Source organism: Paralichthys olivaceus, chromosome 7 (assembly GCF_024713975.1).
Source record: "Paralichthys olivaceus isolate ysfri-2021 chromosome 7, ASM2471397v2, whole genome shotgun sequence".
In the NCBI taxonomy this organism is placed as follows: Eukaryota; Metazoa; Chordata; class Actinopteri; order Pleuronectiformes; family Paralichthyidae; genus Paralichthys; species Paralichthys olivaceus.
In genome coordinates, this window is record NC_091099.1 from 2563117 (window position 1) to 2587356 (window position 24240).

The 24240-nt window shown below is 42.4% G+C and overlaps 1 protein-coding gene across 4 annotated transcripts in view; it reads right to left on the reverse strand.

Moving 5' to 3' along the window:
- Positions 1-359: 359 nt before the first annotated feature.
- The window catches only part of hipk3a (homeodomain interacting protein kinase 3a), a 28921-nt gene continuing 5040 nt past the window's right edge, over positions 360-24240 (reverse strand). Inside the window, exons 4-18 of one of the 4 annotated variants that reach the window (XM_069527712.1) lie at positions 24019-24200; positions 16284-16407; positions 12817-12936; positions 12304-12390; positions 11903-12087; positions 11364-11529; positions 10790-10913; positions 10555-10649; positions 9820-9971; positions 9434-9595; positions 8982-9344; positions 8299-8460; positions 7933-8207; positions 5691-5842; positions 360-5002 (exon numbers count right to left, since the gene is read on the reverse strand). In XM_069527712.1, the coding sequence (XP_069383813.1) occupies positions 4439-5002; positions 5691-5842; positions 7933-8207; positions 8299-8460; positions 8982-9344; positions 9434-9595; positions 9820-9971; positions 10555-10649; positions 10790-10913; positions 11364-11529; positions 11903-12087; positions 12304-12390; positions 12817-12936; positions 16284-16407; positions 24019-24200 (2913 nt within the window). In that variant the 3' untranslated portion in view covers positions 360-4438. Of the gene's footprint in view, positions 5003-5690; positions 5843-7932; positions 8208-8298; positions 8461-8981; positions 9345-9433; positions 9596-9819; positions 9975-10554; positions 10674-10789; positions 10914-11363; positions 11530-11902; positions 12088-12303; positions 12391-12816; positions 12937-16283; positions 16408-24018; positions 24201-24240 lie in introns of all 4 variants that reach the window. The other 3 variants (XM_069527709.1, XM_069527708.1, XM_069527710.1) reach the window with 3 other exon arrangements.

A 24240-nucleotide genomic window follows, 5' to 3' on the forward strand; every position in this document is an offset into this window, starting at 1 on the left:
AATGGGTCGGGTCTGCCATGCCAGAGTCTTTTAATTATACTGATCTAATTTGTCTGCGCGACATTTATCGAGAATATTTAAGAGTTGGTTCACTCATGGATTCAGGTGTGTTTATGCTTTTTTTTTTTATTCTGCACAGTTCATTTTACATCTTAAGAGGTAGCAGCTCCTTTATTATGGCCGCATATTAATGGCTGATGTGGCCGACTCATTCAGGGCTGAAGAAAAACTGAGTATAAATGTCAAAATATCGTCAATATCAAACCACTGATATGGAAAATGTTGACCCTCTGTCCTCTGGTGCCGGTTAAACACTACAACACAAACATTCTGTACAAACAAAGATGACAAACAGTGAGTGAAGCAAAAGATATTTTTTTAATTCAAAGTGAATCTTGACATAGTACACCATCAATTCATAATTTGACACTCACCAATAAGAGTCACCAAGAAGGACCCGCTTTTTGTGACAAAGTACATAAGGCTTGGTCACATTGAACTCACTGAGAACTAGAGGGGGGAAAAGAAAACGACTGCAAACTGGTAAGACATGTTATTACATCCAAATAATCATTTTCCCAGTCCTCGTATTGTTTTATATTGCACAGTGCAGTTGCTACATGTCAAACTAGTGTAGCATTTAAGGAAAAAAAAAAAAAAACTAAAAATCAAAAGAAAACAAATTAACTCATAAAGCCACACAAACCTACACATATTTAGAACAGTAACAGTTTCAATTTAGCAATCATGTCTACATATTTGTGTCTAAATACAATAAATGTCAACACAATTATAGCTGTGGTACAAAATCTACCTAAAACGTCTTAGGAGTCGAATTTCACGCTGTTTGTTTTTCAGCCCTGGACCCAAATGAGATGAGCCGTGTTTATAGGGGTGGTGGTGGTGTAGACTTGTGGGGCCCGACAAAAGCAGAACAGGGACCAAAACCCCCTTATAATACAATATTGATGTAAAATAGAGAGGATCCAATTCTTGTTTTGTTTTTACCTCTGCTTGTTTGTTAACGAAATTTCACAAAACTACTCAAATCATTTCCACAAAACTTGGTGGGAGCATGGCACACAGGCCAAAAAGAATTCACTTAAATTTGGTTGGGATCCAGGATTTTTTGTGATTGAACATGAGACGAACTGATTTAGACCCTGGACCCAGGAGTGAAGGAGTTCCTGTAAAGGTTCCCGGTTCCAGGGTAAAAGTTCCTGCATGAGTGTGTGCAGTTTGGTGCAGCTCGATTAAATGTAAAGACTGTTCAGCCTTGGCAGAGGTACATTCTACTGATCAGGAATTTCTTAAAGAGGGATTTTTGGTTTTTAACAACTAATTAACGCCCCAATCACAGAAAGTGGGATCTCCTCCTTTCAGGGTTAGTTTTAGGGTCTGTCCCTGGATCTGCTCTGTCATCTAAGGCTCTGTGAGCTTGTTTGAACATTTGAACGTGGGTGTGACCCTCTGGTGACCTGGACGCCGATGGGGTAAAGCTGCAGGGAGACGGGATTATCCGTCCTGAACAATCAACCCAGAGTGGTGGTGGGGGGGGATTACCGAGGTGGGCACATCTCATTACAGGCGCCGAGCTGACAGAGAGCATATCGACGAGCGAGGGTCCAAAAACAAAACGTGTTCCTTTAAGTACAGATCACTATTTCGTGACACATACACTCACGAATCACTTATAATAATAGACTGCACTCCAAGCTGAACCGAGCACATCCTCTTGTTCAAGGATCGTCAACACAGTAGAATATTTAGACGAGTACACGAAATAAAACCCATTACTTAATAAGCCATATAGCGAAACAATTACAAGGTAGTACAATGAGTAGATGACAGCTTTGGACCAACACTTTGAGTATGATTGATAAAGCATTTTGAAAGAACCCCTGACTGAAACACATGGCGACATCTAGCTGCGAACCCCAACTATCAACATCCCCATCACAGAATGAGAGAAAAATGCTGTGCAGCCGTTAGAAATGCAACAACTCATCTGTGAACCAAAAGCAGATGTGTTGACGTCCGCAAATACATTCACGGTGTGAGAGTAAAGCTCTGCATTTGTGTATATTCAGGCCCCATGTTTCTCAGCACTGCACGGTGTTGGTGGTGGTGAGCACAATAAAACAATCCCTGACTTTTTTAGGATTCTGTAAAAAAAAAAAAAATCATCTTAGTCAAACCAACAACTTTGGGGGTTTTGTGATGTGAAAACAGGAGCTGATCCCTTCAGGAGGAATTGAGTCAACACATTTCAGACCGCTTTGATATCAACGCGAGACGTCGCCTCGTCAGCCACTTGTTTGAAGAAAGGCACTAAGTTGTACAGTACGAAGAGTCGCGAACACAGTCCAATAACGGAGAAACAAAAGCCGTGTCATCAGAGGATTAAAAAAAAAAAAAACCGTGAAACACAATAATACGTCAACGACACACCGGTTACAGAATCAAAGAGTGAACCCAGCCTACGTTTGAAATACTGATGCTAAATACACACACACACACAAAACGCACACAAACACACACCAAAAAGCAACAGAATCAAAAAAAATAAAAAGATAACTCATAACTTCCATTACAGCAGTTTACAATCACTTCAAAACAACAAAGCCAATATACAGAGGCACTAGCATATAGGAATAGCATTCAATATACTCTATGATCAAAATAACACCCACTTCTATCGTATATAGTCGTGTGAACTACGATACAGAAGAGAGAGTTGCAGGCTAGAATGAGATTAGTCCTCTAAATTCACAGCTACGAAAGTGGCAGATAATCAGTACATAGCAGCTTATGAACTATACATTCCAAATACAATTTGCCAAACATAGCTCAGAAAAATAAAACCACAACCTCATTGGTTTTTTGTTTTTTTTTAAAATAGAGATTTCACAATATATTCCGATGTTGATAACTGCAACAGTACGCTGGAGGTGAAAGGGAGAAATCGTATCGACCATGCTTCAGAAATGATTAATGAACAGTCTTTGGTGCTGATTGGAGTAAAATACCAGTTGATATGACGACAGGTAAAGACGCAGCTCTACTACACATGAGAAATCAAACACACACACACACACACACACCCACGCACACACACACACACACAAATCAAGGCTATGCATCCACCCTGAAGGAATGTATCAAAACTGACAACAGGCTTCAATACATGGACAAAATTCATTTCACACAAATATTTTAAACAATTACCAATACACCTCTAACACTCAATAGCCCAGCAATGACACTGTAAGCTGATTATTTCAAACACTGACAAGCATTTAAAAGTAAAAACTTATTTCTCTTAAGTCTATGCCACTCCCAAAAAAACTCTAAAACATAAGATGCATTACTGCAAGTCTAACCTAAATGCAAAAAATAATACAAACACAGCAACCCAGAGGCTATCTAGATTGTATTGCAGTTACAGTAAACAGTGACAATACTGTTATGAATTAAGTACTATAGTGAATAGAAATCGATTATCAAAATATCAAATCACTCTTTATGTACATTAAAAAGCTCATTCAGTCAAAGCCCTAAATGTGCAGCCTCTAGCTAAAGTAAATCCATACTCTGAGTTAGAAAGCAAACTGAAGTCCAATATTAAAAAAACAACCACAAGCGTTATCCTCGTGTTCGTCCAATAAGCCCAATGTGATCAGAGTCTGAAGGTTAAGTGCTGCAAGCCCATTTCAATGTACAATCTATATGCTCCTGAAGTAACGTCGTAGACTCTGGTTTTAAGGCACTAGGAGGCGGCAGCAGCAAAGTCTGCCTGAAACAGAGACAGGAGCGTTGGGTCCTGGTTAATACAGACTGGGATGGCTTAACAAACAGATCTGACCGACGAGCACGTGCTACAAGGCAACAAAGATAAAGGGAAGGGGAGGCTGAGCGATCCCACACCAACAACGACAATAAATGAATTCCAGCCTCTAATTAGAACACAACACAACTCAACACTAAAAGACAGGAGGTAATGTGCAAAGGACATTCTTAATGAAAGATTCCTTATCATCATCACGGGTGAATTATTTCACTTGTGTAATGTTCTCTTATAAAGCTTTGCAGTTTTAATCAGTTTCCTCCGATGGCTGAAATCTGCTGATTTCGCGATAAGTCCATCAGATCCGAAGTTGTCTTTGACTTTTGACGTGAACCTCCACGTGAAGGAGGCTTAATAAACCTCCATAAAACATCATCTTCAGCATTGCTGTTGTTGTGTTTCTCTCCGAATCTCTTGTAATACACAGTTTTCCGTCCTCTTCATAATCATATTCTCGTCTTCCTAATCTTCATCATCAAAAGTGTCCATTTTGTGCTCTGCTACTCGCTCTACCTGCCCAGGTCGCAGCCCCGCTCCATTTTGTGTTGCCCCTCCTCCCCAGAGGGAACTGCTGTGGCCCCGTCCTGGACCTCAGATATACGAGAACTGTGGGTGGTGGCTGAGCTTGGTGGGGCTCAGAGGGAAGCCGGTGTAGGCAGCTGGCGAGGCCATGTAGGGGTGAGGAGGGGGCGGTGGAGGGGGGAAGGGAGGCTTGAACTGGTGAGGGAGGTGGGCGTAGCTGGGCTGGTGGTGCGGGTGGATGGTCGGAGAGGGCAGGAGCCTGTGTGCGGGATGACCGGGGTGGTGGGGGTGGGCGCTGATGCCCAGGGTTACCTGGTGAACTATAGTGCCTCCTTGTGGGTGGGAGAGACCATAGCTGTGCTGGAGGAGAGGGGGAGGAGGACGAGACGGCAGGATGGGATGGGGGTGGTGGGCGGTGGTGAGGGGGCCGCCGGGAGGGTAGGACAGCAGGGTGTGTGTGGGCAGGCCCTGGGTGTGGGTATGTGGGGCGGCTGAGGTGTGCGTGGGGCTGCTGTGCTGCAGGTGTGTGAAGGTGTGTGTGTGGACAGTGGGGGGAATGTAGGCATGCGGTCGCAGCGGCCCATAGTTGCCGTTCCACTCTTTGCTGCCGTGGTTTGAAACGTACGGCTGCACCTGGAAGACACAGAGGAATCTTATTTTGAGAGCAGCCATTTTGAAGCCCGGAGTTCAAAACCAGAAGTAACCATATATGGATTAGCAGGGGGAGGAGCCTGACAGAGCTCAAAGACGCTGCACATCCACCTGCAGCCTGCAGCCATTGGACGGTACTAAATGATAATCGCACATTGTCCATGTCCCGATGCATACAGTGCTTTATCGTCTCTAAATGAGAATAACCCCCCGCGCTTCTAGCCTTTATGCTAAACTAACCAGCTACTAGCTTGAGAGTCTTATCGAGGTTCTCACCAAACACTCTGGAGGAAAGCGAATAAATCTCCAGGACGGAGAAGAGATAAGAAAACACACAAGTCCTCCATGTGTCAGTGCCTGACAGGAAGATTGTATCACGCCAGTTATAAAATGGAGTTTACATTATAAAACATCTGGTTAGCTTCATTTATCTTTAGGTAACCAAAGGTTGGTTGCATAAGCTCATTAAAATACCTATTTCTAAGCAACACAGCCGCCGTTTTTTCAAATCTAAAATGGATCTGCAGATTTATTTGAGAGACCAGCTTCATCTCTCTGTCCTGGAGCTCTGTAGCAAAGCAGAACTCGTCGCATTAAAATTCCCCAAAAGATATTTGAGGCTTCAGTTCCTCCCATACAGTATATTAAAAAAGAGAATAACCAAACCAACCTGTCCAAAGGCCAGAGGGGGCAGGTGCTGCCCCGCTGCTTTTTGCTGCCTGGACATGAGGGGGCCGGATGGGAGGAGGTGGGCAGAAGAGGGACTGTTCTGTTGTCCTAAGAGACTGCAGCGCCCTTTGGACCGGGACCAGGACTCTGAGGCTGGAACAGAGAGAACACAGAAGTGAGTCGGGTACAGAGGCAGCGGAGCAACAAAGACTTCAAACAACAACAAAAAAACACACACCAGAGGAAAAAAGGACAAAGTGACTTTAAACAGAATTCAGATCCCTTTTTTGAGCATTTGAACCACTGCTAACTTTATTATTTCAAAATCTTACATGTGCAATCTTGTTCACACTGAATATGTTTTGTTCACATTTGAAATATTATTGCAATTTTTACTCTTTATTTTCCTATCTTAATTTTAATGAATTATTCAGAGGGTTCTTTGTAAAGTAGTTTTACCACAGTGTGACGTGACTCCTACTATTTGGTGTTAAAAGTCTACGCACACAATGTGGCTAAAATTCTGAGGAGGCTGTGCAATGAGCAGTGGAGAGTTTTTCAGGTATGACGTTCAGAGCTTATACACTTGGATGGTTGCATTAAAAAGGTTAATTCAACGAGAGTTACATGTTGAGGTGCTGCCTGATCGCAACCATCAGTGAGAGGATCGACTCAACACTGGCCAACACCACTTACTCATACAGAACAATACCACACCGACTTGGTAACAGTCTGTGTGGACTTTAAATGACGCCTTCCAGGAATAGTGATTCAGCATTTTATAATTTCGGCTGTCAGATCAAACATGTCGGTGACGTCTTAACAGCTGTGAATCTCTTATAAAACACGGCACCATAAAAACAATAACATCCATAAAGTTTAGGAGAAAGAATGACAGAGTTTGTTGGCACTCAAAACAGAAACCTGAGGAGCAAAGTTGATCCTTGGACTCTGATCTGAATCAGTTTTAAATTCACAATTTTTAAATCTGGGGAGACCAGATAAAGTGAAACTGATCTCAGGTCAGTGCCTGAGGGCAACTTTTGCTGTGTGGCAAGAACCGGTGGAGAAAACATGGCCTCTGACCTAATACCAAATGAAATGCATCCACCTTTACCCCCCACCACGAAAAACCAGCAAACTCATGGTTACTAAGCTGTTGTTAAAGAACTTTACCTTCTACTGTAAGAAAATCCAAGTTACTACATAATGTGGTGTGGTCAAAGTAACAGTTTAAATATTTAAACAGCTGTTAAATTCTACTTTTAATGGTTAGGGTTAAGGTAATAACTAGAATAAACACTGGATGATTTAAATCACTGTTCAAAGTCCGTCATCAGCCAACACAGCTGCTGAGATCAGGAGAGCTTCCATCATTTTACTTTGTTTTATACAATATCCAAATTTAAGCTAAGCAACTTTTGCTTAGCTTGGCTTCACTGAGGTTTTACCCAAAGTGGAGAAATTTCAAATTGAGTAAACATGTACACAAATTTAATAGACATGTTCTGTAGTTAAAGGTTCAATGTGTAAGATTTTGGTGAAACCATAAAATGGACCCGTTATAACTAAAAACTTTATATTTACATGGAGGGGCGTCCTCTCTGGGGAGGCTGCCATGTTTTTAACAGTCCTCCAAACTGGACAAACTAAACCTTTAGTGTTTTCAATTGAAGTTCACCACAGGTTCTCTTTCATGTTGGGAAGGAGAAGGTGAGATGAGGAGTATTCAGCTGCAACATGAAACTTCACCTCTAGATGTCACTAAATTCTACACACTGAACCTTTAACATATAACTCAATAAAGTTACGAGGAATGAACACAGCCGCTCTGCTGTTTCATCTTTGGATATTTTTCTTGATGAAAACTTTGGTGGAGGGAAAGCTGTTCAAGAATAACCACAGGAAATGTGAGCATATCCTGCTGTGGATGCATCTCTGAGGTAATAGACTGCAGGGGCCAGTTCTCTGCTTATGTCTCTTGATCACCTGTTACAGCCTCTATGACCCACTAGGGGGCAGTAAGACCCTACTGCTTCCCTATGACCTGCAACGTAAACACCACCAAAGCACAGGTGACAGACCACAGGACAAGTAGCGAGACGAGGCACATTTGTGGAAGATAAATTCTCTTGGTGTTAGTTCACAATCACTCAAGTCTAATACAATGCACTCCTTAAATGTTTGACTGCTATATAGTATAAATAAAAGCTTTTAAGTGAGAAAAATATATTTCCACTGACCCGTTCTGAAGACACGCTGCTCTGTTCCCTGACTGTTGTTGTTCTGCACTCTCATTGGTGGAACCACCATTGTTCGGACACCGCGGGGACTCCTGCCCTGCACTGCAGGGGTAGGCAGTGGTGCTACCATGGAAGTCAAAGGTGGGCGGTTGTTGTGGTTGCCGTTATCAAGGTAACGGTAGTGTCTGTTGCCACGTGGGGAGATTGATGTGTCGGATGTGGGGGAACCTTCCACTGTGTCGCAGCCACTCTCGTGGCCGTCGTCCTCAGACATGCTGAGCACAGAAGGAAAACAAACAATGAGCTGAGTGGAACTGGAGCTTAAGCATCTTTGTTATTTGGACACGAGGAATCACGTCCACAAACCTGTTGGGTCTCTTGCAGGGTGAGACAGAGGGGCTGGAATGAAGAGAGTTGGAGTTGTAAGAGTTGGTGCTCAGGCTGCTGTCAGGGCTGCTAAGAGAACACACCCTCTCCATGGACACACTGGTGTTTCTGCAAGCCTCGCACGCACACTCCTCTTTGCACCTACGGACAGAGAAGAGCAGGTTAGCGTTTCTAAGACCCCGTTCAAACCCGGTATTCACATCTGGCCTGAGCGATCCGATCACTAGTGGAGAGCTCTGAGACACATTTGAGATTTCGATCACTTTATGTTACTAAATATTATTGTGTCCTGCATCGCACGTGAAGGACGGGCGTCTCAACCGATGTTCTCTGCACTGCTAGCATCAAAATAAACCAAACTACACTTCACAGTGTTTCACATGCGTTGATTTATTTGTGGCCACTGACACAATATCAACACTGACAACCAAATGTAGGCTTTTTTTTATTTTCAGGTGTGAAAGGACAAACAGAGCTGTCCCTGTGTGATCACATTCCTCAGGGCAGATGTTACTACCAGGTCTAAAAAGATCCCAAGGCTCAAACAGAGTTTAATTCAAACGTTTGATTGAAGCAGACATCACCTGTAACAAAGGCTCATCCAGCTACTGAAAACTAACAGGTACTGATTATCATCCACATGCATCTTTGATGTTACTCACTCTTTCAGACGGCACCTCTGTGGGTCTTCGTCCTCCTCTCCGTCAGTCAGCTCGCTGCGAATGCTGACCACGCTGTGAGCAGGACTCGGTGTGTCACCCATCAGCACCGCCACATCTCTCTGTTGTTGACTGGAGAGGTCCAGCTGTCTGATACCGTTCGGTACCACCTCTCTGAAGCAGCTCACTTCCTCCTCGGCATCATCTTCCTCCTCATCTGTGTTTTGAACCTCCACTTGCCTGGTCTCCACCAGAGGCGCCTCCCTCTGAGGCTGCTCCCTTCCTGACACTGCCTTTCCAACAACATCAGCCATCTTGGAGGTCCGACAAGCCGCTATGTGGATGTTACTGGGGTGGGACAGGTTCCTATTTGCACAACAGTTTTTATGTTAGCCGTAAATAAGATGGCAGAGCTGTTTAAATTTAAAAGCATGACTAAAGGTGCAGAATCTCACCTGTTGTGACTGTGTCTGTTCCTTTTACTGGCCGGCTGTGGCCACACAACATGAGCTATGCCGATGTTGATTGGCTGATGGGCAGAGAGGGCTGGCATCTGGTTAGTCAGGAGAGGCTGTTGAATCACTGAACTGTAGTGGTTGCTGTGGGGACGTACTTTCCTGCAAGACAAAAATAACACTGCTTCATACTAAAATATGCAATGTCATAAATCCTACAACATTACAACAGCTTTGAATAGTTAAGTCACTGGGTTCATTTTACAGCAGCCTCCCTAGTTGATATCATTTTTAAAGCAACAAAACATGTTTTCTTCACTCGCCACTTATATGTTTATTTAAAGAATTTCCCAGATTTTTCAAGTTTGCTAAGTTTTTTGACTCACCCCCAGTCACTGATCCTCTGTGGGCCGGCTGTGGCGTCGTTGGTTAAGGAGGATGGAGGTGGTGGAGGGGGGTGAGAGGGAGGAGGGCCCACGGGAGTCATCTGCTGCCAGGCTGCTGGGACAAGGAGCTGCTGCCCACGGCTGGACCAGGCCTGCTGCAGGGACAGAGGAGGAAAATCAGAGATAGAGTGTGATCATCTACTGAGACACATGAGCATGCTCTCCATTAGCTCAAAATATTACCCAGGGACACCAGGACTGTGTAGTGTAAGTAGACTTCGCTAAACTAGACTCTACTGTGCTACAGGGTTACAAGTTCAATTTAAGACCATACTGAATTAACCTTTAGACATATGTGCAGCACACCAGATGTGAAGCAATGTCAATTTCTTACTATATAGTTCCCACATTAGCAAAACCAAACCAACAACCATACACCGTGCTAATATCTGTACATTAAGAAAGAACATCAACACACAGAGTATTACAAAGTAAATATGCCCCCAAAACAAAAAAAAACAAATTTTAAACTGCGAAAGAGGTACAATTACATTAACGTTAAAAGAACTGAGACCGACATCAACATATGTAAGACCTAGTACATACTAATGTACATTTTAAAGTCTCAAAATTCAGATGATTGAATTTAAGATGTTTAAGACCCCACAGAAACCGTGTTCTAAATGTGTACTTAAAAATACCACTGTCGCTGCATTTAATTCTTATTTGTCTTACCTGAGCTATAACACCAGGCCTCACTGGTAGGGGCTGTATGGGAGGGGCCTGAGTTACCATGGGAACAGAATACCCTGCTGGTTGATTCAGGTTACCTTTAAAAGGAAGCATAAAACAACCTATATGTCATTCAAACAGCAGAAAAGTGGCTAAGGTGGAATTCAAATGGATCTGGAACCATAGTAATTTACACTTGAAGATTTGAAATGTGAAATCTTTGGCGCAGGCTGAATACCTTGCATGGTGGGAGGACAAAGGAGAAGGGCCGGCGGGAACGAGTCGCTGCATCCAAACTGACCGTTCCCAGTTGTTAGAGCGATCCCTGGATGCAACACCGAGGGACCTGGCTGGGTTATCGCCTGAATTAGATTAGAAAAGAGCAGAAGAAGAAGACAGGGACAGGACGACGGCAGAAAAGAGGAAATACATGGGAAAGGAGGAAAAAGAAAAGTCAGGAGATAACAACAAAAAGCACAGATGAGCACAAGCACAATTATTTCAAGGTGGTTTGTTGTTGAAGATTCTCTCCAGAAGAGGGCAACATCATAGAGCCAGTTCACAGAAACATTATGTAACCAGGGACTAAAGATATTTATAGGTTTTTATTTATGTTCTCTGTTCTGAGAAAAATGGGGTGACACCAAGACACAATGTGTAGTAGCATAATTTAATTAACACAGCCATGTTGGATGAAAGGCTCAATGTCACTGATAGGAGTTTAAAAAAAGAACTGACGGTGGCGTCTTTGTAACACAGATATAAATCACTTGTAACTTTATTTAGACGCTCTCACAGCTCCAGTATCTGACCTGAGGGTGGACTGGTATGTTGCTGTAGCCCAAAGGGAGGCCAGAGGAGGCGGCAGGGACCACAGGAGGTCTGGAGAAATGAATGGTGTTCTGGTTGAGAGCGTCAAACACTGCATTGGTGGGGCCGCCGTGGCACATGTCCATGATGCGGAAAGATGACTGCACACTGGAGGAAAACAGAGGAGACGTCATCGAGTGAGGAGGGAACTTTATATTATTTATGTTGAAACTACTAAAGGGTGTTGATAATGTTATTGCTGTTCCTTTGTGTAACTCCTGAGCAATTTGTTTTTCCTTGTAGTAAGAAATAATGTGATTAAGAACCGTTGGTGTGTGGATGTTTTTGTTTTTTGATATTTTGGCCTCGAAGACCCTGATTCTTTAAGTCGCTTCCATTTTTCTGCAGTTTAGTTTCTTTCTTTTTTTTAACAATATTCTTAAAACATTTTTGTTCAAATAAATGATTGTAACTCTAAACATGTGTGTTCCTGTAGAAAAGGAAAACTAGACAGTGCGAGCCACAGCTATGGCAACCTTACTGGTTACTATGTGGGTAGTCCAGCAGATGAGTCATAGTGAGGAAGGGGTGATTGAGAACAGCAGAGGGAACAGTCCTGTTCTCAGCATCAATCAGCAGCATGCTCTTCAGCAGAGACACAAACTCCCTCCTGTCCACCTTCTCTGCCTGCATGTCACTGTTGTCGGGACTCAGCACCAAGTTCACCTGTCGGATGGAAGCACAGAGGGAGAACACGCTGCATGTGAGAACCACGCAGGAGCACTTGAACCGATGAGCTGATAATTTTCAACACAAGGTTTCGATGTTTCTCACTGACATCTGATCAGGACGTTCATTTTTATTTGTTGTTTGAATGTGAGTTTTCAAAATGGCACTAATATCCGTGGCACTGAACACGAAGAGCACCGTGGTTGTACTCACATGTGCTATGTCATCCAGACAGCTGAAGATGTACTTCCTGGCCTCTTTGGATTTCAGTCCGGTCTCTTTCTCATGCTGTTCTGTCGTCTGAAAGAAGAACAGAGGTATTTAGTCAAATAATTTCTAATATATTGGTGGTAGGTGGAGATTTAAATGTTTTTTTTTTTTAAATGATGAGGAAGTCTGAGCAAACTCTGCGTGTCTATGTTTATATTGAATACTGGGCTCACATTCATTTATTATTCATTTGGAATGAGCTTGGCAGATGGTCTAAACACAGTTTCACACTCCCCTGAGGTTTCTCCAGGGTGTGCAGGCTTTGTGCTGCTTTGCGAAGCTCATGCAGCTGTTTCCCATCGGAAATGTTCTGCTACTCTTGTGCTTTCGTCTGACTGCATTAATACCAGGCAATAAATACATTGTGTGCTATTTTTGTGTGGTTGGCAGCACGATGTGTGCATGTTTTTACATATATAATAGCGTTTGTGTATTTTTGCGATTGTGTGTATGTACTTTGAGTCTCCAGGAGGCGTAGGGAGAGTCCGACTCTTTGGAGAAGAAACGAGACGTCTTGGTCCCCTTGTTGAGCAGCTGCTCGGCAGGCAGGCCCTGAGTCTGAGAGATGTACCGGATCTGGAAACAGGAAACAGAGGGGAAGAGGTGGAGGAAGGGAGAGATGGGGAAGGAGGAAATGTAGAAGAAAATAATTAACAAATTCAGTTATTATGGGAAGAAATTAACAAGGAATGAGGAGATGGAGGGAGAAGAGGAGAGAGGTGGCTGAAAACAAGACCATTGACTCGGGTGTAATTCAATTAATTTTACCCAATTACTGAATCTACAGCCTGTAGTTCAGCTGACACAGTCCAGCCATGTGCATTATTAAGCTTTACATCAACAGCTTGTTAGTGTCAAGGTACATTTAAAGGTTGAGAGAGAGAGAGAGAGGAGTTTTTAAAGCTGATCAGTGTCTTCAGGTTTCAGCCAGTTTAGACCACAAGGGTGTTAAAGAATATAAAGCTGCTTTCACTGAATGTTTTTCTGTTGTTGTGAACCAGACAATCTCCCGCTGCCTAGTTCATATGCGAAAGACAAATGCCCTGATGCAATTGTGAGGATCTCTGAAAACAGCTCAAATGAAAGAAAAGTCATCACAGCCAGATATTACGCTGATTGTCTGATAATTAAAAGCATGGTGGTTTCCTGGTCACCCAATCTTGGATTAAATTACACCAGGTTAACATATGTTATACTTATGTTAATCAGTGAGACCTGGATTTTGTCCAACAGCTCTAAGTTGTCTGTCATCTAATACAACACGCTTAACTTTAACCTTTACTGCTCTGCCAAACTGACATAGTTGGAGCCCTGCACAGGCTCGAGGCATCTGCAGCGAAGAAGCCAAACACGAGAGTGACAGAGCGGGGGAACAGAGGTCAGCGACATTAATCTGCAAATCTTGACATGATTTATGAACTAGAGACCATCATGGGATGAGATCACACCAGCAGCCAAGGCTCTTAACCATTTTGACGTGATTACTCACTAGTCATTACTTAATTGTTACACCAATATTCATTAATCATAGGTTGAACGCATCCTTCTTCAAATCTGTGTTCATAAATCTTTTTCATAGCAGCCATTTGACAAGAAACTGTAGGTACACACGATATCACTATGACGAAAACTCAATTTAAATACAACAAAACCGCCATCAATGTGATTAGTGACACTGGTGTTTGCCTTGAGTCTACCTAGTGCTGCCATCACAAAAGACAAAATCTGTGCACAGATAAAATACACAAACGCCTGGTTCAGTATGAAAATCAGCTCAGTCGTAGTTCCTGTTAAGGTAAATGTCAACAGGATCACATTTTGCGATCGGAGACAGAAAAGGTGAAGGCAATACCAGCAACACTGTCACAGCTGGTTATAGATTCCGGTGTGTTGCTGAGGAAAATGTCCTCACTGTGACCCAGCATTTAAGAGTAAATGTGTGCTTGACCTGGACGAGTATCCTCAGAGTCTTGTGTCTTAGATTTATCGAGGGGGCTGATGGAAATGTCTCGACCCGTAATTTAAATCTCACGAGTACAGCAGCTGCATCACACAAGTGCATACACAAAAAAAAACTCTCAATGTTCACATGCACAGGTTGAACCAAAAAATACATTAAAACTAAAACATTTCAAAAGTGCATACGTTTTTTTTTCATTTCAAGGTTGATGGACCATCAGACAGTTTGACTTGCAAGTTCTAAAACCACTAAAACATCTATCCTCTTTTAAAGTGAGCCATCTGTAAAACTTTTCCAGATTTGTGCGTGATTTTCCAGAAATTCCCTCGATGCTCTGCTCTGTCCCATCTTGATAACGACTCTCAGAATAATACTCCAGAAACTCTGCGATCAATGAAATACCACTGTTGTAGGTTTTTACAGCATGTATACTGTGCACGTGCACGAATACAGCCCAGAACAAACACATTGACAGGCCAGAACCTGCTGATGGTGCACTGAAAGCTCACCAGTGTGTGTATGTGTGTGTCTGTGTGTGTGTGTGTGTGTGTGCACATGTCTACCATCAGGCTTATGTTTATAAATACATTTTGCTGTGTAGAGTGGAACTGCAGTGAGCCTTGGCACGGCACTGCATGCTTTTGGGGGATCAATGTGCACGCGGGAGTGTGCGAGTGTGTGTGTGTCCATTGATTCAACAGAGCTGTCACTGCTCAGCAAGGCTTCTATCCGTCACGATCTCTGAGCGATGATTGTTGAAACTGCTTGCTGCTGCTGGACGCACAAGTGACAAGTTGCCAAAAAAACCTTCCAAAAACAAAAGCAAGCAGAGGCTTTAAACAAGGCTTCACCAAACAGGTTTAATCTAGAATGGCACTCAGAGCGCCCACCTCTGCCAAGGTCTGAAAGTTCCCTTAAATTCAATCAAGAGGCACCAAAATGCACAGAAACAGACATCAGTAATCACACAGATAAACAAAAAAAGGACAGGGGCGAAAACAACAACCCCTTTGGTTGAGGTAGAGATGTGAACGTACAGGAATGTTTGGTAGTAGCGTGTAGTTTGGGAGCTCAAACATTAAAATTGGCCAAATAAATGTCAAAACCCATTTAAGGTCAAATATGAACTTTTTCCTCCATGCCAACACCTACAGGCTGCAGGACGGTGTTACAATACAAGGATGTATACGTTTTTTATAGGTCCAAATATCTGAACTCATAAATTAAAAACATGATGATTCCTCATTTGAATAATCCCGGACTGGTGTGTGAATGTGTTGTGGGCCTTTTCTCATGCTCCCTCTCCCTCGCCGGGGGACTCCAGCGAGAGTCCCAGTTGTGTAGTTCAACCCACACAACCCTGTGGGAAGATAATCACACATTGCCAAGAACAATTTCCTGATTCACTCTGCCCAGATTAATATTAGGTGGATTTCATGCTGGATTTGTTGACCTCAGTCAAACAGCAACACAAGATCAGGGGAGCAGCAACAAATAAAGGCTGAACTATAAAGTATTAATGTACAAAGTTTTGGACACTCAGCACAGACCTTCCTGGATCTCAAAAACCAGGAATATTCATTTGATTGATGTTTGTTGTGCATCGTAATTGAATTTAAGGGACTGTTGGACCTTTGCAGGGCTATGTGCTCTCCGAGTGCCATTCTTGTTTATTTTGTGCTCTGTACCGTCTCTCCCTCAGCGAGGTGATAAATCTCCTCCCCTCTCTTCCGGGTGACAGTGTGTTCTCCTATTTTCGTGCGGACCCGTTTGAGTTATAGACCTTTCAGTGTGAGGATATTTTTGGGAAAGTGACAACATTTTTGCCTGTCCTCACAACTTCAAGGAGCTCTATGAGGATTAAAACTTGGTTTAAAGGTCCAGAGGAGGGTAAACGTTGGGAGAAAGCATTTGCATGTGCATGTGTTTGCTTCTATGTAAGTATGTGTGTGAGGAATGTTACCTGGTCATACTCCAGCGCTCCGGGGTAGAGAGGCCAACCCAAGAAGAGCTCGGCTATCACACAGCCCAGTGACCACATGTCAATGGCCTCACAAAATGGCAGGCCCAAAATAATCTCTGGAGCCCTGCAGAGAGAAAAGACAGAAAAGGTTACGTCTGGGGTTAGTCACCTTGTATGATCAAAAACCAGTCACGTTGTCACAGCACAGCGGACAACGTGTCTTTGACTTCACAGAAGTCTCATTGGTCGGATCTAGGATGTAATTTTTGTTGGATGGATCGAGCAGAAAAAGAAATATATGTCTGGTGAGCCAGAGTTTCTGATAGCTTAGAGAAAAATCTGTCAACCATATAAAAATGAATACTGGGAGTGACTCTAGGTATAAAAATAATGCTGATACAACCCCACACTTGCATAGAAAATTCCAGCTAGATATTTAGTATTTTGGTAATTTTGATGTTGTGCTGAATTGACTAACATTATGTTCCTGTGTTTCCTGGTACTTAAGTGTACATTTGAAGCACAACACTAAAAAGAATATCTGTTGTGGAAGGCATTCGTGTAACAGAGGACACTGTAAAGATTCTATTTATCATATGACTGACTTCTCAGTCGCAGGACTTAGATTAAAACATTTCCTCTTTCCTAGAGTTATATTTCATATGTCGAACCCACATTAACACATAACAGGCATGCGTACGGTAGCGACTGTGCCTTAACTTTGAAAAGTAATTTCCACTCGTTTCCTCAGGGTAGGCTTCATATACTTTATCTCACCCTACTCCACCTCTTTCATTATATTTGATTGAAAAGAAATTCAGTAAAAGGATTTAGAGTAGCACAGTTCATGACCGTTTCAGTGCAAGAAACTATGATCTCATTAATGACACGTTACTCTGGGAGCTCAAACTGAACATTACACCCATATGACGTGTGCACAGTGTTCCAGCAACAACTAAATCTCTTTCAAAGAAGGGACTTTGCAGTTCAGATGGAGAACGGTAATCTTACAGGAGAATTGTGAGGTCGCACATGAAAACAATGGGCCATTAGGCCTGGACACAGCAGCTGAGCAACAGTGCTGCAAATAGCAACCACGGCTATGATGACCACAAGGGAAATGACTGTTGCCAAGCAACAGCCAGACACAAGACCATAATGCAACAGTATTACAGGTGATAAATGGGACCGTCGCTCACGGAGCTACGTGTTTACGATTGTGAACAAATGTGTGATTCTTTATGTGCAGATGTCAAGTCAATCACGTTCACAGGCTGTTCTCTCTGCCCTCGCTGGCCCAGAGGAGGAAATTACACTTTGACATTTCCTATTGCTCCGTCTAGAGGAAGAAGGCAAGTTATGCAACGGCAAAAAAAAAAAAAAAAAGAGCCTTGGGGGAAAGGGACAGCCTCAAATATTTATGGAACAATCCTGCAGAATGGAGACACCGATTCTGGTTTTCCTAGTTTTAAGTGCTACCGATCACAAGAGATTGTTTTGCCCCTGGAGGAAAATGTCAGAACAAATAATAACTTTGGAAGGAAAGAAAGAAAAAGCAATTTAAACACCATTAGACGAGTTAATCAAGGACAAGGGGCATTTGAAACACATTTAAATTCTTTATCCAACGTAAATAACACAAGATGCGAATTAATTTACTGAATTTCATTTTGACCCTACTATATCTTATTTTAAACAAATCTAAAAACTGCCAACAAATGTCTACAATTAAGATTCAAAGTGGGTGGCACATTAAATGAGCGCTAACATATTCACCATTCACTTGTAGCTTATGAAAACACATATTAGCTAGTTATTTACATTGTGTTCTGCCTGAGAGTATTCTATAAACATGAAACCCTGAAACTTGTGATGCTGCCGTACGAGCCAGGTTTCCTCCTAAAAAGAGGTTGTTAACCTCAGTGGGATTATTTTTGGATAAATAAATGAAACTATAATCTCCACAGGCTGCTCAAACTCAGGGTGTAGCCGTCCATTATTACACCTATGGCAAAAAAAAATAAACAAACCTATACATACATTGTTGAGGGAAAGGGGATTAAAGGGGACAAAAAATAAACCTGTTAAAAATAAAAGCTGTTCCCAGCTTCACTGCCCGACTCATAAAAGCGGCAGCAATGGCCCCAGCTTTCCAGAGGTGTAACAGCTCATCACATAGCACACATCTAACACACTCACAGGTGTTTGTCATCGCATCCAGGTTCCAGAACTAACCAGGCACACTAGAGAGCAGCAGACTGTAAGGCACCACACACCACTGCAACAGAAACTACCCAGACAGTGTGTTTATGTTGCTGTGAGTGATGAGACAGGACTCATCATGTTTTTACATATGTATGCAAAGCTAATCCACGATGATCACATGTCAAAAACATCCATCTGCACTGATACGGCTTAGTGTTGGAACAACAGATCAAGTTCCAGGAGAATATGCATGTGCAGCAACCAGTGCAGCAGGGACTAAGGTTTTCACACCTACCGAGTTTGGTCTGGACCTTCTGACTTTTCAATTCAGTCCAAACCACAATTTGTGTTTGTCTGTGTATTTGTGTTCGTCCTGTCGGTTCCACTGTTTTACCTCCCAAACAAATACACTGTCCAGATGTGTTGAGATTCACGTTCTAGTCTAGTTGTTTTTTTTTTTAAACTGTGCTGACAGAGTGAGCCTGCTCAGGGTCTGACTTTGCTGTTCCTTCTTTTTGTACGTGTTCTACTCCAAGCTACCAGAAGCTGGAGTAAAGGAGAAAACCTACAGCATGTGAAATCACACCTACAGTACACGAAGGAGGCCTGACGCAGCCTGCTCAAATCCTTCCACCTGATCTGCTAAGATGAATTATTCACATAGCCCAGTGCTCTATTTTCATTGTGGGAGGTGGCTTTGCGTCACCAACCCCCACAGGACAGATCACCTCACCCGGCCTTGCTGTGTCATGCTACCATGGCAACAACACATTACAGCATGACGAGCATTCAATCGTTTCTGCCGGAGCCGTCCACAGAGTTGAAGTTCATTGACAACCTTATATTATTCAAGATATAAAAACAAAAACTATGCAGATGACTTAAGCGAGAATTCAGCTTTAGTTTCTCACCTGGATGAAATGCCTTTATATAGAGTGATAAGGTCCATTCGGGGCTCATTACAAATCCAAATAGCTGTTTCATTAGAAACTATTTGGCCCTTTGTCGAGCACATACCTCCATCCAGTCCCAACAGTCCCCCTAAATTCAATCAAGCCTCATAGCTAAGCCAACAAAACAACGCCCTCTCTGACAGTTGTGTATCTGCACCAAATCCCTGACGTTTGTTTAGTCATATTTCTAAAACTATTTAAAAAATAAATAAACTGCTGATTCTCTCCTGACTAAACATCATCTCAGATACACATTGGTGTTAGTTTCCGGTTAGTCCCAGTTGTCCCATCGTTCAACCAAGTTTCGTGGAATACCGTTCAGTGGCTGCTCACAAACAAACCAACCGACCGACAAACAAAGGGACAAGTGGAAGACATTATCTCTTTAGTGACGGTACTTACTTAAAACACATATTTAGAAGGATCTACAGAAGACAATGATTTACTTGAGGACGGTTCAACCTGTAAACAGATGGCTCTGGGAATCAAAACACCATCCTGCATTAACTGGACATGCTACTGAGTGAGTCAGCAACAGCCCAGTGAGTCAGAGACATGGCTGCATATGCAAACACAAAATCAAATTTAATAGTACTGTCAAAAAAAAAAAAAAACCACTATATTTTCTCATCTCAGTCAAAGTTAACAAAGGAAACTATAAGTTGTTTTATTTACAACTTCCTAAGTTTATCTAGTTCTGAAAACTATACATTATATAGATAGAGAGGCCTCCTAGGATAATGTCCATAGAAATCCAGGAGAGCTGATGGCGCTTCTGAAAAAGAATAAAAACTCCCTGTGAAGTAACTTTGATCATGATGTTTCCATTAGTCGATAAGTATTCCACTCATATTCCTGTTGACATGTGGAGGAGCAGAGTTTGATCATGACACGTCAGCATTACGTTCACTACGACATACCTCCAATCTCTTAATTGTGTTAACATCAGTACATTGGTATCCATGTAGACACATTAGTGACCCAAATGCCTCAGTGTTTTGTTATATGCAAATTATCTATTTCAGTCTGTTTTATGTCCGACTCTCATCTGACAATTTAAAGTACAGGCGTGCTGCTCAACGAGACAAACCTTCACCAGCATCGACAAACACTGTGAACTTCCAATGTTGCCAAGTGATGGCCTGTGTACTAAAACGCCATCGGCTCCACCTCATGTGGGTGTGACACGTGAAAACCTGTATTTATAACCTCATTGACAGTTTCATTTCAAATTGTGCCTTTTTGTGAACTTTAAAAAAAAAAAAAAACTTCAATTGAACTGACATTTGCATCAAAGCCACAAAAACCGACTATGCTCTTGGAAAATCCAGGGAAAACCCCAGAGCTGCAAAAAGAAAATGAAATCTCCTCCTACCCACTGTGGTGAGGCCAGCATTTCTAAGCGGCTCCACTATGGTAACAATACAGTGCAGCCATTATGCAATATGAGACACTATGTCCTGCAAACCACTCTCCTGATAACCTGCTGTTCAAACAAATTGCCACACACAAACACACGTGCGCACTAATGCAGCTCTGGGACCAAAATTGCATTTGTACATGATGTACCATTTGTAAATTCTGCTATTTGCATTGCTTTGAATTGTTTGTATAGCCCTGAATTGTTTTACACATCTTCCTGCCCAGATACTACAGATTAGAAATCATCTGTATATCTAACACTAATCTAAATTGTTGTGTTTTACTTTTAATTAAACTAATAAACTGAAGTATAATCAGTGTGTGACTTCTCCCTATGAACACAAATGTTTACCAAACCGAGCTCATGTTCAGACCCACCACACTACAAATGCGTATGTAAAACCAGCTGACGTCATGGCCAAACCACACACACAAACACACGGTGGAAAGGAGATAACATGGGAGACACATACATACACGATGTCAGAGGCTCAGAGGAGCTGGTATGTTATCATGAAATATCAAGTAATAAAGTTAAATAAGTTTTAATAAGCTTTTAACTCGATGGCCTTCACAAAACAGCTTGTTTTCAAAGTAAAACTGTCCACGTGACGCTTCCAACCTTGACACATTCATTCTACATCGTCAGAGTAGCCCTTTATCACATCTGAATTGAGCGTATTGTGAAGCACGTTCTGGTACACGGTGTAACGTACATGAAGGATCCAGCCTTGGCAGCTGTTGCATGGACAGGGGCACGCACACATACACATGAGCACACCCAGAAACACACAGGAATGTCTGAATGTTTTTTCCTGGATCTAAATGTGGATTTTCACATACCACATTCTTCCCTGGCCTTCTATGTCCTGAGTGACCTTCCTGAAATTTAGTGCTCGACCTTTTTTAACTCTCAGCATTGTCGACACGGACTAAAAAGACAAATCATACACGAACGCACGTTCGTACACACTTAACCAGGTCAAGTGAGAGAAAAGCCTTCATGTTATGCAACAGCTCTCCTCTTCGCCTCCCAGAGGAAGGGAGAGGGAAAGGGGGGGGGGGGGGCAGACGGTGGCTGGCTTTTGCTCAAGTAGAGACATTGCATCCAGGGTTAATCTGAATCACTGGGTGTAGACGATGGGCCTGCTGTTGGCTTTGTGTCTCATGAACCACTTCCTCCACTGTCAGTTACATTTGTCAAAAACTTTGCGACGACTAAAACCTGCAGAGTGAAAACAGCTAGTTTCGACAATTGGATCTTTCTATCACATTGTAGATATTCGTCTATTGCTGGTATTTTTGCAGGAAATTTGCGCTATGATAACCGTGAGTCCCTCCCCACATTAAAACCTTACACCATAACAAGATGACCAAAACTACGTGACTGGTTGAACCCATTTAGATCAGATTTAAAATATGTGTGTATACACCTTTAAGATTTGGGGCGACGTTTGCGTGCTTCTCCCTGAGATGAATGCATGTTTTATATGATGTGATCATAAAGTTGGAAGGGAAAGGCCATGATTTATAATGAAAGCCAAATGTTTAAGCTATCAACAATTTTTTCTTTCCTAACTCTGTATCTGCAGAGAAATTTAAGTTTTTGTAGACGATGGCAATTCTGTCAGCTCTTCAAAAAACCCTCTGGTTTTAGGGGTTTGTTTTCGATGCTTGGGTTTTAGAGTTAATCTTTATTTGGTTAATAGCCGTGATCCTCTCCCCATATGCAAATGTTCTACCAAAACAAGACGACCAAACCAATGAGACAAAAGAAATGTGTAAAGAAATATGAACAAGCTTGAGCCATTTTGAATGATAATAGGTAGAGCCTGACCATTCTCTTTAACCTCACTGGCTTAACACTGTGTAATAGGGTTTTTTTTCCCCATCAGAAATTACAATTAACATAAGTGATCCTGCAGAGAGTGGAGAGGTGGGTGTGTGCAGTGCATGAGTTTCTGACATACACAGCAACTCCGAAGCCTTTTCATAGATTGCACAATGTTTGAGGAGTTGGTAATAGTTAACCCAACCGGACCAACCGACCTGCTGCAACTTGCTAGAAAGAATAAAGACATGTTGTCCTGTAGTAAATACTTGGCTTTGGAAACGATCTTAGATGTCATGAACTGTGTCACCAGCCACTAACTTCCTTGTGCCCACAAAAATTTGCAATATCTGTACAATCTTGGCTGCATTTCAAAAGCATGTTCTCCAAATCTTTCATTACACTGTTCCTCATATACACATCTCAGTTCCTCTGCATGTTATGCAAGACCAGCAGAGCTTTGGGCGTGACGCTGAACACACTTTAGAAATATAAGCTTGCGGGCCTGCGCCCGAAAATGCATATGTGCAGAAAAAAGTGAGGCAGCAAGTCAAAGAGAAAAACAGCAGGCGAATTGGACAAAAAGAGGAGGTGCTGTTTGGAGTGTGCAAACTGCCGAGCTGGCATTGAGTGTACAGGTTAGCACTTCACATTACATAAGAACACACGAGGCCTTAACATATTAAGATGGGGCAAGACTTTGCTAAGTCCTGTGGGAAACACAGAGACACATAAACAATCAATGCCTCTGGGACTGAGTCAGCTCGCTGTGCCAGCATATCAAGATAACAAATGACACGAAATTTCACCTCGAGATATCTGATCTTCCTCAGAAATGTTCTACCCTGTTAATCTCCTTTCTGAACATTTTGTACTACTGGAACCAGCTGAGTTTCTTCTGAGGAGAGCAGCTTTCGTTCTACTTAAATTTGTGTTTCTCTCATATGAAAAGTGAAATACATTTCACTTTCACCTGTGGGCAGTTTCATCTGTATCACAGCTGTGGAATGACATATGGCTTATTGTAAATAGACAAAAAGACCCCCTACTCAAGCGAATGCCTGAGCTACAAAAATTTCAATGTTATTTACAGCACAAAATAGATTTCTCACACAGTAAAAACAAAAGGTTTCTGAACAATGTTTGGTTCTGAATAAAACTTTAACCTTACTCCTGGGTATAGAATAGAAAACTCAGAGGGTTATAGAAAGAAGAGTGATGGAGAAACCACATTTTTGGTCATTTCTACGCTGTCTATACTGACTAAATAAAAACATCTTAATGAATGATGGAGCATCCAGAGATTTAAGTTGAAGGGGCTCACCTGTAGTATCTGGACTGCAGGTAAGTGGAGCACACAGCCTTGGAGACGTGGCTGGCCGAGCCAAAGTCGATGACCTTGACTCTGTAAGGTTGCCTGGCGGGATCCACTAACATGATGTTCTCTGGCTTCAGGTCAGCGTGGATCAAACCCAGAGACTTCAGCTTCTTTAAGGCTGTTGCAACCTGCAGAAAATGACAGAATAATGAGCAAGTGAGGCATTTA